This window comes from Phocoena phocoena, chromosome 17, assembly GCF_963924675.1.
Source record: "Phocoena phocoena chromosome 17, mPhoPho1.1, whole genome shotgun sequence".
Classification (NCBI taxonomy): domain Eukaryota; kingdom Metazoa; phylum Chordata; class Mammalia; order Artiodactyla; family Phocoenidae; genus Phocoena; species Phocoena phocoena.
This window is the reverse complement of record NC_089235.1, coordinates 14111439-14128477: the sequence shown is the minus strand read 5'-3', so window position 1 is coordinate 14128477 and position 17039 is coordinate 14111439. Positions and strand designations below refer to the sequence as shown.

General features: G+C 39.4%; 1 protein-coding gene across 1 annotated transcript in view; it reads right to left on the bottom strand.

The window, feature by feature from the left end:
* The window catches only part of LOC136136980 (uncharacterized protein C8orf34-like), a 110068-nt gene that overhangs the window by 19531 nt on the left and 73498 nt on the right, over positions 1–17039 (bottom strand). Inside the window, 1 exon segment of the mRNA XM_065895226.1 lies at positions 6002–6030. Coding sequence (XP_065751298.1) covers positions 6002–6030 — 29 coding nt within the window.

The following is a 17039-nucleotide window of genomic DNA, read 5'->3' as shown; positions in this document are numbered from 1 at the left end:
TCTCATTTGTTTCATTTGCTTTTGCCTCTTAGAAATCACTGTTTTAAGATCTAACCTTGTTTTTTAAAAAATTATATAAAATATTTAAATGATTCCAAAGTCTCACATAGAATTCTAGGAAGTCAAGATTCTATTCCTATCCTCTCTACACCTTCCTCACTGCTACTCTCTATTCCTTCCCTTCTCCCGTAGGTAACGTTTAAAAAGTAACTGTGTGTGTGCGTGTTTTACAGTACGGCAGGTTCTGCCATTGTTTTGGCTTTAATATAAGCAAATACGCATCTATATTTTCATTACACTTACTGAGATAAATGATAGCACACTATAAACACACTTCTTTTCTTTGCCTTTTTTATTCAACAATATATCCTGGGGATCGCTCTATAGTATCTACAGAGATATTCTTTCATTTTTATAGCTGTATGGTACTCTATAGTGGAAGTACTATAAGTTATTCTTCTTTCAATGAACATTTAGTTATTTCAACTCTTTTCCTACTAAAGTAGCACAACAATGTATAGTCACCCACGTTGGTCTTTTTATAGTTTTGCCAGTGTGTCCTTGGAATAGACTCATAGAAGTAGGATCACCTGATCAAAGAATAACTGCACATATAATTTTTTATATATGAAGACACTGAAAGCCTGGAGCTTGTAGGATGGAAAAGAGTTGGAGAAAGGGGAGGGACTGACAATGAGCAAAAATGTGGAAATAAATTAAAAATATGACTTGGAAGTACTGTAGTCTGGCTGCCTTACAGTACTCCTTTTTCAGCACAGCACAGACTCTGAGTAGAGAAAAAGAGGAAATGAAGCATAAGATATAGATTTGAAAGACAAAATGGAAACTGTTAATTCTAGTCTTAGAAATTTGGACTTAATTTGTGAAGTAACAGGAAGTCATGGAAAATTTTTTAGCAGAATTCCCTAGGTAGGGTTCCCTAAAACCCGAGGCTAACCAAGTGGTTTACTGATGGGGGTCTCTTTAAGTGAAACCTGTAAGAGACTGAAGGAAGCAGGAGAAGACGGGAAGAAGCTAGGCAAAGATATGGGTTCAGCTAAAGTCTACTCTCAGCCTATCCCATAAGGAGCTCTGTAATGTAAACGACAACTCAGTCTTATTTTAGTCAGTCATTGGTTGATGGTGAACCCAGGCATCTCTGGGCAGGATGGCTCCCACTGAGTTGAAGCCATGATCTGGAGAAGGGTGAGTCCATAAGCACCCAATATTCACAGGAGTTGAAGGATGGGTCACACTGCCCTACTGAAGGGTAACCGAGCAGGAACCAGCCAGGCTTACTATATGGCATTTTGAAGGGTGAATCAGAATGGCAGGAGCCTGAAGAATTAGATAAAGATATGAAAGGTAATACCATCTGAGCTTGGATAGTGGCTGTGTAGGTAAAATAATGGCTCTTCCCAAAGATGTCCACATCCCAATCCCCAAACCTCTAAATATGTTACATTACATGGCAAAAGGGGCTTTGCATGATTAAGGTTAAAAATGCTAAGATGAGATTATCCAGATTAGCTGGGTGGCCCCAAACTAATCACAGGATTTCATACAAGTGGACAGCTTTTCCAGGATGCACTTAGAGAGAAATGAGACACTGCTGCTAGTTTTGAAGATGTAGAAAAGGGACCATGCACCAGGAATGCAGCAGCCTTTAGAAAGTGGAAAAGGCAAGGTAACACCTTTCTCCTAGAACTTCAGGAAGGAATGAAGCCCTATTACACCTGATTTTAACCCAGGAAGGCGCATGGTTTAACTTCTAAACTACAGAACTGTATGATAATCAATTTGTGCTGTTTCAATTTGTTACAACAGCAGTAGAAAACCAATACGATGGCTAAGAAAAGGGAAAGGAAAAGACTAATGAATAAGACATTTATTGAAGTCTCACAATTTTTAAAAAAGCCTTAAAAATAACATTAGCTTCTGTTTTATTTTTCCATCTTAAGTAGAATTAATAATTCTTATTACCTTTATCAGAATTCATAAACCAACTTTAAAAGTCACAGAAAAAATAACTTCAGTGAAATAATAAGTGAAATAGAATATGACAGTTAAAGATCAGTACTTTATAAAGGTTAAGAAAAGTAATCTTTAGTGAACCCCCAAAATTGTTAATGGAAGATTAAAAGGAAGAAGTTGTATTGATTTTTATTACTATATTAAAGACACAGGTGTCAGCTCAACACCCATTGTAAATCATTCTTTTTTAAAAATAAATTTAATTTTTTTATACAGTAGGTTCTTATTACTCATCCATTTTATACACATCAGTGTATACATGTCAATCCCAATCACCCAGTTCATCACACCCCCAGCCCCACCCCCCACCGCTTTCCCCCCTTTGTGTCCATACGTTTGTTCCCTACATCTGTGTCTCTATTTCTGCCCTGCAAACCGGTTCATCCGTACCATTTTCCTAGGTTCCACATATATGTGTTAATATATGATATTTGATTTTCTCTTTCTGACTTACTTCACTCCGTATGACAGTCCCTAGGTTCATCCACGTCTCTACAAATGACCCAATTCCGTTCCTTTTTATGGCTGAGTAATATTCCATTGTATATATGTACCACATCTTCTTTATCCATTCATCTGTTGATGGGCATTTAGGTTGCTTCCATGATCTGACTATTGTAAATAGTGCTGCAGTGAACATTGGGGTGCATGTGTCTTTTTGCATTATGGTTTTCTCTGGTTATACGCCCAGTAGTGGGATTGCTGGATCATATGGTAACTCTATTTTTAGTTCTTTAAGGAACCTCCACACTGTTCGCCATAGTGGCTGTATCAATTTACATTCCTACCAACAGTGCAAGAGGGGTCCCTTTTCTCCACACCCTCTCCAGCATTTGTTGTTTGTAGATTTTCTTATGTGCCCATTCTAACTGGTGTGAGGTGATACCTCATTGTAGTTTTGATTTGCATTTCTCTAATAATTAGTGCTGTTGAGCAGCTTTTCATGTGCCTCTTGGCCATCTGTATGTCCTCTTTGGAGAAATGTCTATTTAGGTCTTCTGCCCATTTTTTGGTTGGGCTGTCTGTTTTTTTAATATTGAGTTGCATGAGCTGTTTATATATTTTGGAGATTAATCCTTTATCCGCTGATTCGTTTGCAAATTTTTTCTCCCATTCTGAGGGTTGTCTTTTCGTCTTGTTTATAGTTTCCTTTGCTGTGCAAAAGCTCTGAAGTTTCATTAGGTCCCATTTGTTTATTTTTGTTTTTATTTCCATTACTCTAGGAGGTGGGTCAAAAAAGATCTTGCTGTGATTTATGTCAAAGAGTGATCTTCCTATGTTTTCCCCTAAGAGTTTTTAAATCACTCTTTTTGACTACAGTTTTAGTACCAGCCTGAGATTCACATTTTCTTAGCGAGAAAAATGCAAGACTGTGAGCTTCATGGTCAGCAGAGGGCGCCATGGGGCAGGCTCTCCCTCTCCCCCAAGGGGCAGGCAAAGGATGGTGCTTTGGCTCTGGAAGCCTGTGTGTCCTCTGTATAACTTTTCACTCCTGAATGTCAGATGTGAGAGTGGGAACAATCTTTCTGCACTGACATAATTTTTTTCAATAAAAGCTTATTTATGACAATAGTTGGCATCTTCCTATTGAAAAATAATATGTAATAAATTTCAGCCATTTCCACAAAGTCTTCAAAAATGGGAACATTAGGTAAGTAGTGAAAATCTTCAGTTTATGCAACTTAGTTAAGTGGAAACTCCCCTGAGCTAGTGCTTAGAAGAGAGGAGGTGAGAAGGGGGAGGATGTATCCTAAGGATGATATTTAACCAAGTTTCAAGGCTTCCACATTTTTACACCTTCCAATGAAGGTGAAATCCATTTTCAGTTCAAAGAACAATTAGTATGTCCTTTAGCTCACCAAAAAAAAGGCTGACGTAGAAACCAACCAGGCTGCAGGTCAGAGCCCAGGAAAAAAAGGGAAGGACAAGGGCCAAGCAGTCACACAAGCTAATTTATGGCTCAGGCAGGCAGGGCTTTGCAGAATATACTGGAAGGAGCAAAAAAATGCATCCAGAAGTAGTGATAATTATGTCTTTGCACTTAGAATGAACACAAAAAATAAATACAAGACAGGGATTATTAAATTTCTGCAAACTATAAGGAAAGTCACGGTACAAGGAGGAGACGAGCTGGGGCAAAGACAGTGATGGACAGCAGAGGACTAGAAGAGCAGGACAAAGCTGGAAGACCTCACCTGCCACTTATTCTACTTGCTATGGTATATAGTCAGGATCTGGTTTTGCACATAGTACAGATTGAAATTTAAAATATTAGGATGGTTTATCAATTCTTTTTTTTTTTTTTTTTTTTTTTTTTGCGGTACGCGGACCTCTCACTGTCATGGCCTCTCCCGTTGCGGAGCACAGGCTCCGGGTGCACAGGCTCAGCGGCCATGGCTCAAGGGCCCAGCCGCTCCGCGGCATGTGGGATTTTCCTGGACCGGGGCACGAACCCGTGTCCCCTGCATCGGCAGGCGGACTCTCAACCACTGCGCCACCAGGGAAGCCCTATCAATTCATATTTTAAAGTACATTCATAAATTTCACTTATTTAGGGAATCAGAAATGTATTTTTTGGTACAAAACTCAAAAGGTATAGTCCTATTTGGAATAGAAGGATACTAACTTTATTGCTTTTGTAAATTATAATTATTACCTTATAGTTTATTATTTTAAAATGTCATGACTTATATAATCCCATTTTTTGCACTTTCTTTCTACCTATATATCACTTTCTTTCTACCTATATATCTAGGCACCAAGCCAAATTTCAATATGTTTTCTCTTTAGAGAGACATCTGGACCAATGTTCACCAAATACTGATGGCTATTTCTAGGTGTTTCTCTTTTTTCCCAATATGATGTCAGATTTCTTTTCAGCCACAACAGACTGAATGCAGAAGCAGATATGAAGATCTAAAATTTTCAATTAAACCAGACAGTGAAAAGGTTTTCAAAAATGTAAACAATGCCACTTTCTCACAAATATCTTGTTTTGGAAAATAAAGTATTTTTCATAAAAATGTTATTTTTGTTAATGAAATGGTTTTATCAGTGCTATTTTTAAAATGAATAAACATGTAACATTTTTATCAGTTTTAAATTCTAACATGGCAAATATTGATGAATGAAATCTACGTAAATTAAAGCTTTGGGGGTCCTCTACATAATTTTTAGGAGTATAAAGGGGTCCTATGACCAAAAAAATGAGAACTTCTATTTCAGTGACTCCTAAATGTATAACTCTAAATCAAATCTCACTCATGAGCAAGAACTCATATAAATATGTTTCACAGACAACTCAAACTAAACAATTCAAAAGAGAGATCTTGATGCTATCCCAACCTGCCAAATGTGCTATTTCCCCAGGTTTTCCAATTCTGTTAAATGGCACCACAATTCACCTACTTGCTCATCTCCCAAACCTAGGAATCATCACTGACTGATTTCTTCTACAACTGATCTAATAGCAAGTTCCACTGACATTACTGTTAAAATATATTCCTAATCACATCACGTCTCACCACCTTCACGACTATCACCCCAGTCCAAGGCACCATGATATTCCCTTGACATCTTGGAATTAAAGAAAAAAATCCTACTGAGTAAGGTTTCTAATGGGTAGCCATAGAAAAGTACAAGTGTCTTCCATATCACCATCACCATCATCATCATCTAGATACAGGCAGAATCCAAATCGTTTATATTAGTTTTCATTTTTAATATAGTGATTCAGTGATTCAGCTTTCTCTAAGCAAATTCTAAAACTCTCAACTCAAAAGAACAGGTGATATTATATATTTCATGCAATAACTTTCTTAAAGCATATAACTTTGAAAGTTTTAAAATGTTAGCACCAAATAAATTACACTTGAACACTTTATGTTTCAGAAACATAACATAACATTTAGACAACGGATTAAAATGTAAGTTCTATATTTTATTTTCATTAGATGGTTCAACGTACCTTATCGAGTTCCTCTGAAATTGCAATACCTGGGATTCAAGAGAGAGAGAAATAAAAAAGTTTTAGAAGCAATCCTTAATAACCCAATCTTAAAAACAAAAACGAAAGTTCCAATTTGTAGAACTAGTGCATTTTCCATCCTATTTTTTCTTTTTAAGAGTGCTTCAAAATAATGTGGTACCATCCTTTCTACTGATGAAAACAAATTAGAAATTTAAGTCACTATAACAGCGTCAACTGCTGAAACAATGCAAATGATGCAACAAATACCAAACAAAACAGGCACCTACAAGCCTACCAGCTTGTAGGCTATTAAATGCAGAGCTAACTTGCAAAGACAACTGTAGAGATGTTGTCTTTATGTGATAATGACAATCAAGTGCAACTTAGCCTGTTACAATTTTGTTCTCTTTTAAGAACTGATTCAGATTCCTAGAGTGATAAAACATTAAGGCAGAAAGGTGGTTGTAGGTCATGTATTTTAATTTCCCTATCCTCACAAGCTCCCCTTCTCCCATCTACACACTCTTCAATGTACATCAGTCCAATTTCTGTCTTTACCATTATTCCAAAATTGTTCTAAGTTAGTAATGTAAAAAGTTTTAGTCCTTAATTTATTTCTCTGTGATGAGAGAGACTCTGTTAACCCCACTCTCTTTCTTGAAATGCTACCCTACCTTTTCTATTCTCCTTTGTCTCCTTCACAGGAATACTCTTCTCTGGGCGTAGGGAGTCCTTGCCTGAAATGCCAAGGGTACGCTTCCCTTGGTAACCTAACCCATACCACTGACATTTTTATTCCTCTATATGGTGACGACCAGCAAATCTTTATCACCAGCACAGTCTTTCTTCCGAGCCAGCTGCTGAATCCCTGTGGGCATTTCAGTCATAACACGTCAGGCTAAAGACATCCTCCTCCCATTGTCTCACTTCCCCTTCTGTCTGAAGGATGTTGTGCCTATGGTTGCACACAGGCACTGTGGCCAGACACTGGAGCAGGTGTGGCCAGCCCTCAGGTTTAGGACATAGGACAGAGGGAAGCTGGTGTCAAACCCCAGTGTTGTTTTGTTTTGTTTTTTACGTTACCATGAGAAACTAGAGGGCAGGTCTTCACAAAAGCCATGAAGGCTCCCTTCCTGCCCAGTGTTAGGAGACAGGGATGTTGACAGCCCCTCTCTCACTGCAGCCACTAACACTTGCTCAGTCTCTCTCAGCTTCAGCACTTTGTTCACGGTCCTGTGTCAGAGCACTGAGCTCTATCTTCCCTTTCCTGAGAAAGTATGTGGGCTGAAGGTGGTTTCATTTTTTTGTTGCTTTTAAATTGTATATCTTTTTGTATGACAAAAACTATATTTTATACTTAACCAGATATATTTTTCACCCCAGGTGGGGGGTATTCTTTGTAAAAAATAAATAAAAGAAATAAAGGTTTTTTAAACAGCAAAAAGTTTGTTTTCTTGTCTCTGAGATGGTGTTGAAGAAGTTATTAGAAAGAAAATGTGTCCAAAAGAGTGTTCCCTCTACTTCACAATTCACATGGTTGAACACCCTGTAGAGAAACCATTTCCTATTGACCGTAATGAATACAGTCAGAATGTGGGTTGGTGGGGTGAAGAGGGAAGGAATTTGAGCTACATTGTCTTTTGTCCAATTCACCAAAGAACTGTAGTAGGATCTTCTGGTGGTCCAAGCTAGTTTTCTCCATCCATAGTTAATCATTACTAAATTCCTTCAACTTAGTTGAAGGGAGTGTATGAGGCTTATTTCGATTTCTGTTTTGTTTAATGAGCTCTTGAAATACAGGGAAATTACGTTTGTGAGGGGATTTGGAAGGAAAGGGTTATGGGTCTCTTTCATAATTTGGTTTCATCATGGAGTTTCTTCCAGTATAAGCCTGGTTTATATGCCAGAAGACATAATACAGGACTTGAGGATTTAGAGTTATGACCATCAAGTTATTTGAAGGCAGCTATCGTTTTTTATCTCCATAGCTCCCATTACAGTTCATATCCAAGCACATGATCATAACCCAGTAAATGTTTGCTGAATATTCAAACCAAGCCTCATTCCTTAGGATATGCTTCAACAGTTTCTGTTACTTCCTTGTAGAGTAATAACAACAGACTGATGGCACAATTCCACCTCTAATTGAAATGATTTTTTATTATTCCTAAAGGAGTGACTAGGAGTGACTAGTGATGAGAAACCCTGAGATGGCAGAGGTTAGCATACTTTCTGATTTCTGATTCATTTAAACCTTTGCAGACAAATCTAGTCCTAGCCCTTATTTGGGGGTTGGCTTTTCTATGGACCTCCACATAATAATTCCAAACCTCAGGCTCCTGGAAGTTCATAAAATCAATGTAAATTGAACAGAAAGTAGGACTGAAAAGATTCTTTTCCACTTCAATCTTTGTCTGCATCTATCTTTCATTCTCAGCAGCTCTTTTGCTCTCTCCTGTCTGTCTGTTTTTCTTTACCAAGGTGTCAGTCTCTAGCTCTGCTGTCATGATGACTATCACCTTCCTGGGCCAAGAGACAAGGAAAATTCTGAAGTCCAAGGACACACAGAAAATAAGAACAGACTGAAGCCAGCGTTCAGCAGACTCTAAAGCACAAGAAAGAATGAACTGGGTTGGAAGAGAAAATCTGAAAGTAGTCTCAAGAAAATGAAGCTGAGTGAAGATCCCCTCTCTGCTTAGGTATGGAGTGTCTGTGGAGGACACTTTACCAGTCGCTCTATCATCTCAGTCCACTAAACTAGTAAATCAATCACACACAAAGCAGAAAAAATACTATGCCCTACTTCATCTCAACAAATGGCACCATTCTTCCCCTTGTAGATAAAACCAGAAACACAGGTGTATTCAAGATGAATTTTTCATAACAATATTCTATAAAATTCTTCTTTGGTAAAAACTGTTGGTAATTAAGAATTTTTACGTGTCACTACACTAAAACAGAGTCCGGCCATGACTCTGGGGGTTCGGTGACCTAAGCTTAACAGTTATTCAGGAACTTGCTGTATTATGAAGGTACCTGATTCAACAATTCAGGGAGAGAACGTTTCATGAAGGTAGCATTGCAGCTGGGCAGCATCACTACTGAGTGAGTGTGGTTGAAGAACTCTGAGATATTATAATGAGTCTACAGTAGGGAGTATCTGTGAGACAGGCAGATCCCACAGCTTTCTGAGCAATGATAAACATTTCTAGAGGTCTAGCATATCACACACTTATGAATATTTGGGTTTAAAAAATATATGAAATTATTCAGGCTCACCTGGAATAACTCAGATTTCAAGATAATGTAGGAATTTTATACAGTACCAAATGGTTTATGTAAACCTATCAGTCCAGTTTATAGAAGCCAAATATATATTTCAAATGCTTATATTTACATTGATACAATTATTACAAAAATGTTCCTTTCCAATATGATTTCAAGATTAGAACTGAATATATTGTTTAAAAATAAATATTTAAAAGACAATCTATTTTAAGAGACAGAAAGGGAGAGTAGATACATAAAACAAAATTTTCTTTCTCATCCAAAATCATAAAAATTAGATACCTGGAATTAAATAACCCATTACCCAATTGTCTGAGATTTCTGAAACTCCCTTGATTATTTTTAACTTTCTGCATTAATGCCCTTGGCCCTGCAAAAAGAGTTTCCTCACTCAGTTTTTAGAAAGTTATCAGTTGGTCTTTAAATTTCTTTTACACCTCAGACTTATGAATCCATTATTCATAAAGATAGCAGCAATACTTCACTTATCTACAGTGTAGCCAAGAACTTGTAGGTAAGTTAGTCAAAAGGCCTTAATGACCTTGAATGGTCAAAATGCATGTCACACAGAACTTGAACCTCACTTGTGAACTAGCTCCCTACATCCTCTGTTCACTGTCCATTTTAGAAAGTATCAGAAGCTGTTTTGCAGGGCCAAGAAATTTTACCAGTGGAAAATTAAGATGAAGAAAAAGGTTGCTATGAAGACATATTAAAGTATAAGAAGTGATGAGTCCCAGAATAAAGCTCAAACTAACTAAATGCGGAACTTGGTTTGGGGAAGAAATTATGCCTCTAATCGTTCTAAATGTCTGGTCTTACACATTTTTTCAGATACCTATTATTATATTTTCTTAACATTTAAATATTTTGATGATTTTTACCTAAGAATTTATCTAAACAAATACTATATACTGTATAATTCTTTAGGCTCTCTATTATCCATGTCAAATTGCCTAGGATATTATTCAGTTTTTGTATTTCGATTTTAATCAAAGCTTAACCTGACTAAAAGCCATTGAAAGATATTAAAGACACGCTTCTTTACAGAAGCAGGAAGCTCTAATGAGAACCATTCATACTGAGTAGCCAGGATATTTCTCCCAGTGCCAAGCAGAACATTCACAGCTATTCCCTGAGATGAGATTAACAACTTTTAGGCACTTCATTAACTCTCAAAATCCATCATATTTTAAGGTATATTTTTAAATTTTATAGAAACTGAGGGGCAGTGGGGAACAGAATATGCGAGAGAAAATACAGTGGGTTGCTACAATATGTTGTAAGGAATGAAGGCCCAGGATTTGATTATGGGACTCTTGATGCATACCGGATCACATGGTCTTCCTAAAAGCCCAAGTGAGATTTTACAGGAGACATTGTCCTTTCAGAGTAGCCAAAGAGGCATGGCTTAGGGCAGCAATGGTGTCCCAGATAGAAGTGGGCTTCTTGGAAATGAACAGGGGGAAATGAGTTCCTTCAGAAACTAAGCTTCTCTTCTAGATAAAGAGGCAAGGGCTCCCACAGGCATATCAGAGGTTGGTTCCTGATTCTGCTGTACTGCAAACCTATCTGGATACTTTCATTTGTGTCCTTCAACTTATGGGCCTTTCCATTTATTCCAACCCTCAGAGAGGTCTCAGTGGTATCAGAATTTCTTCCAAAACAGTTCTTACATTCCAGGCTGTGCTAGATCAAGTAAACAGGAGAAACCTGCTCCACCAAGATTTCCATTTCCCCAGGCATCAGGTTAGCCCTAGAGTTAGAATCAGGTGGTAGCTAAGAGAAATGAAAGTAGCAAATTTGCACGATTCTTTATAGCTTAGTCAATGTAATTCATTTCATGAGAGTAGATCAGAAAATTCATATGGTATAAACTGGAAGTAGCTATTTTCCAAAGTCTGACTCCCTATTGGAAAAAAATCCCAATGATATCAGAATTGTAAAGACAGATTACGCCGATTCTTCCTTTTGCAAAAAGCCTATTTGATTTCATTTGGTCAAACCGATACATATTTATCACAGAACAAAATAAAAAATATAATAAAGGGAAAAGGAAAACAAGTCTCCACTCATAAATAATGATAACAGTTTCTTGTGAATTCTTCCAAATAATTTTTTGAGCATATAAAGGCATACATACAAATGCGGTATGCCTCTATATGCATATATAAAACAAAATTAAAGGCAAACATACTATTTTGTTATCTGCTTTTTGTATAAAACTCTATTTTTATGTTAGTAAATATTTTCTACAGTATCATTTTTAATGACTATAAAGTATACCATTGTGTGAATGTACCATGATTTCTTTATCCATTTTTCTTTCTCTAATAAAAGATACTTAATTTCCAGCTTTTCCTGTTATTGCAGGAAACAATGCAAGCACAGCTTGGAGATGGCTGCACACACAATGAATGTGTTTGCCATCTTTTTTTTTTACCAAGTTATCTGCCACTTCGGACAGCTAGATTTTCTGAAATATTTTCTCTCCCTGATTTTTTGAAAGCATTCTACCTTGGTTTTCAACCTACCTGTCCGAAAATTCCTTTTCAGTGTCAACTAGATCACTTTTCTACCTGTATCTCAAATGTTAACGGTATGTGTTTGGGGGAGGGCTCTTTTTCCCTATATGCTAAAGATTACTGTACCTATATCCCTAATCAAATTTCTTCTCCAAATAGCAATTTACACACACGTGCACGCACACACACACACACACACACACACACACACACACACACACACACTTGACTGCTGGGAACAGAGGAGGGCTATCCACACCATTTGGATGTACCAAAGGTGTTCGAAACAATATTCCTCCTCCACCCTCAAACCCTCTTGAATTCCTATCTGAGGCAGAGGCAGCACCCAGTCACCTTGATTATAAACAAAACCAAAAAAATAAAACAATCTAAGCACATCATTCTCTCTTTATCCTCACACCTCTTTCATATCAGTGAGTCTTAACCATATAATCTTCTACACTTCTTAAACCAGCGGTCCCCAATCTTTTTGCACCAGGGACTGGTCGCATGGAAGAATTTGTCCACGGATGCGGGGGGAGAGCGGGGATGGTCCAGGCGGTGATGCGAGTGACGGGGAGCAGGTGATGAGGCTTTGCTCGCTTGCCCACCGCTCAACTCCTGCCGTGCGGCCTGGTTGCTAACACGCAGCTGACCAGTACCAATACCTGTCTTAAACTATTCCCTCTTTTCTATCCCACAGCTACCGCTCTATTTCAGGCTCTCTTCATCTGGTTTTTGCCCTGAGACATGAACCATATCAATTCCATCTTCCACGTGGCACCAGAGTGATCGTTCGGAAATACAGGATCATCTTCACCCCCGACTCCCCTGCCACCTAGACTTCCACCTTCGTTGACTTTATTACTCACTTCACCCTTAATGCATCAACAATACAAAATTTTCTTCTTTCTCTGAAATTTTTCTGTGAATTTTCTTCCTTCTTTTTACACACATGCTTTTCTGTCAGGAACCTCCCACTTCACGACACATCTTCACTCTCCTTTTACCTTAGCTTTACCTTTTTATCCTTACAGACTCTACTCAGATATATTCTTCACCACATTGGCCCTAAACCTCCTTGTTGAAGGCTCCCACACGTCTCCTTACAAGGCTTTGAAATTCTGCTTTTCACAACTTTCTCTCCTACTAAAAGGTAAACTTGAGGTCTGCATGCAATGGACAGACAATTCCCACATCATCTGCTTCCATTTTCACTCATAGGCTATTATTCCCTAACTCCTCAGGCTGTTTGTCAGAAAAGACTTTTGGGGGATGTTCACGATTGCTGAACTAAAAAAGTCATCTGTTATTTTTTTCTTGGCTGAGTCCAGATGGCTATTATCAGTCACAGAGCATAAATATCTGTCCTCTGTTCTCCCAACAGCTGGGCTTTTTTCCTTGGAAAAGCTCCAGCCAGTGTTTCACATGAACTACAGTCTGTAGACCAATGTCTAAATGGGCTAAAGATACTCATCCTATCATTGCCTTCCTTTGCAGAAAACTGCCAAAGGCAGCAAAGGCCTTAGGCTCAGAAAAGCCTCGGGTTCCTCCTTGCTTACCTATCTGTTTAATTTAATAGACAGCCCACAGTTAAAGCCAAAGGTCTCAGCAAACAAATCAAATATATAAAAACCAAAACCTATGTAAAATGACATCAAAGGCCCACACTTAGAGAAGCAGAAGGTAGATCTGCAGTGAAGAAAGAGTAAGGGAGGGGTCACAGAGAAGATGGACCAGGAAGAAATGGAAGCAGAGGTGGCACTCGCCCAGCGAATTGTGACTGAATTATGCACTGATCACTGTGCTGCATGCTGGGGAGTCCAGGTGCCCCTGGACTCCCCGCAGCTCAGAGTTAGAGAGCTGTGAAAGCAGATCACAGCATTTAAGCGCGTACAGAGAAAAGTATGGAAGCACAGAAAGAGGGGTACCAGATCCATTCCACAGAAAGACAGCAGCACTAAACCATCAAGTGGCATCTCAGCTGAGGCTAAAGAGAGGAGCAGAGATTAGCTTGGGGCAAGTGGGGGTGTGATTTCAGGGTACGGACACAGCGTAAGCAAATACATGAAATGCAGAAACATCAGTGAGTGTGAAAAACTTCCCTGTTACCGGTGCACAAGTGGCCTGATGATGAGTCATGAGAGATGATACTGGACACATGACTAAGGGTCAGAGCATGGAGCACCTTCTATGAGGTTTTTAAGGAGCCCTTGAACGTCCGCAACAAGTGGTGTCAAGTCTTCACTCTAGATCCATCCCACTGATTGCAGTGAGGGCTGTTTGGAGATACAGAGAAACAAGAGTGTGGACGGGAATGGCTATTCATGCTTCAAACTATTTCCGTATTTCTCCTGGGCTCACAAGCTAGGCTACATTCCCCAGCCTCCCTTGCAGTCAGTTGTAGAAGGTGGGTGATGTAATGTGAGCACTTCCACCTCTAGGCATGAGAAACCACCCCCATAATCCTCTATTGTCTCCTTCTGCTTTCAGGACCCTTGGATCAGGTGCTAAAGATAGGAGAATAACAGGATAGAACTGTCTGCAACCCTGGAACACTATATGGAGTGACTAAATACTTATACTGTATTAAGCCACAGAGATTTTGGCCATAAGACTCCCCTAACTTAGGGTCATGGTAATCCCTCCAGCCACAAGCTCAGTATGAGCAGGGACTGCACCTGTTTTTTCTGTCATGGGGCAGGAATGAAATGAAACAAAATGGAACATGTTAAATGGATAAATCAATGGTCTGGTCAGTGGTGCTGAGTGTGAATTAGAGGGTGCTAAAGCGGCAGAGAAGAAAATCATACCCAAGATAGAGGGAAAATATCAAGACTTGGAAATTAATTATTAACAGTTAGGGAGAAAGACGAGTCTAGAAGGGCTCCAGGCTGGCCGAACCAGTAACTGATGATGCCAAAAGCTGAGACAACTCAGGAAGAAGAAAGGTCACAGTAAAGAAGGAGGTATGATCTACTTAGATATACTGAATTTAGCACGGCAGTGGGATATCCACCATCTTGGATAAAGGCATACACAGCCTGGATGGGAAATACACTTATCGGAGTTAGTTGTGTAGGGGTGATAATTAAATCTCTGAGGGAGGATAAGGCTGGACACCGAGAGCATTTGAAAGAGCAGAGGCAGAGAATGAACTGTGGGAACAGCATTCATAGCGGCAGGAAAGAAAGAGAAGTGTCAGAATGAAACCTACAAGATATGATGTGGAGAGCATCCAGAAACGATCAAATGAGGGCCAAGTCCCAGAAACTCAAAGATCGGAGAGTTTGAAGGCAGACAAAGTAATCAACGGTGTTAAAACTACCAGAGCAATTCTGTAAGATGAGGAAGAGTGTTCATTCAGTTTGACAACTTGGATTCAATTGGTGACCACAGTGAGAAAGGTCTGAGTAGAATGACGGGTGCAGTTATGTAACCGCACTGAGGAGTGAGGGGAAGATGAGCAGGTGGAGACCATGCGTGTTAACTGTTCTTTTTGAAACTCTGGATGAAAGAGGAAGAAGGAATTCTGTTGTACCTCTGTGTGAGGTAACTCAACCTCAAGAGAAGGGCTTTTTTTTTTTTGGCCGTATGCGGGCCTCTCACTGTTGTGGCCTCTCCCGTTGCGGAGCACAGGCTCCGGACGCGCAGGCTCAGCGGCCATGGCTCACGGGCCCAGCCGCTCCGCGGCATGTGGGATCTTCCCAGACTGGGGCACGAACCCGTGTCCCCTGCATCGGCAGGCGGACTCTCAACCACTGTGCCACCAGAGAAGCCCTGAGAAGGGCTTTTGTGTGTGTTTGTTTTAACATTAGGTAGAGCTCTGGTGTTCGATGTGGGAGCCGCACATGGCTAATGAACATCTGGAACATGGCTCGTCCACGCTGAGGTGTGCTGTAGAATAAAATCCACACCGGATTTTGGAAGCCTCGGTATGAAAGGAAAAGAACATAAACTACCTCAATAATAATTTTTATATGGAATACAATTAAACTGAAAATAATTTAGACACACTGGGTTAATATTTTACTAAAATTAATTTTAAATTCTTTTTCCTTTTTTGAAAGGTGCCTATGTGAACATATAAAATCACACATGTGGCTCATATTACATTTCTGTTGGGCAGCACTCAGCTGAAGCATGTTATAGGCTGTTAGGGATAAACAGTAATAACGCTAACAGTATCTGTGGCAGGCAGAATTCTAGGACGACTCCCAAGACACATACCTGTGCAGTCCTTTCCCTTTGAGTCTGCATGGTGGGACCACTGAAGATGAAAGGGTATTACTCTCTTGATTTAGTTACTAAACAGCTGACTAAGTAAATCAGAAGGAAGATGATCCTGGGGGCCCTGACCTAATCAGATGAGCCCTTTAAAAGAAGGCAAAGCTTCAGAGAGATGTGCCCCAGTGACCTCAAAGAAGAAACAGTGCACTGTTGTTTCGAGAGGAGGACGCCACGAGGCAAGGACCTGAGAATGGTCTCAGAACAGCCCCTGGCCAACACTCAGTGAGAAAACAGGGATCGTAGTGCTACAAGAGCAACCTCTGAATTTGACCAACAACAAGGATGAGCTTAGAAGACTCCAAACCCAGGTGAGATCACAGCCCCAACCGGTACCTTAATTTCAGCCTGCCCAGACCCTGAGCATAGGACCCAGCTAACCCGCACCCGTACTCCTGAGGCACAGAAATCGCAAAATCATAAATCTGTACTCTTTAAAGCTGCTAAGTTTGTGGTAATTTGTTACACAATAATAGAAACTGAATATTATATCTAACATTTAATTAGCAATTATTTCATACCAGGTACCATACCAAGCACTTCAGATACAGCATCTCATGTGATAGTCACAAAACCTTTAGAAATAGTACCATGATTATTGCAATTTTACAGTAAAGGTGACACAAACACAGAGAGGTTAAGAAAGATTCCCAAGGTCACAAAACTAATAACTGGCTTTATTCCAAGCCACTGAAGTTATTCTAACACGTATACCGTGAGGAGAGAATCACAGCATGAGGAGTGTCACAGTTCATGACTGACTTTATTAAGATAAAGCATTACATTGAGAGGTTTGCAAAAAGCCAGAAAGACAGCATGGTACAGTCTGCATAAGCTGACAGCTGTAGAGATGAGATAATTCTACCATTTTGAGGGACATAAACGATTTTTTGCTGTCAATCTCAACTAAATAACAAATACTTTAAAAGCATGTA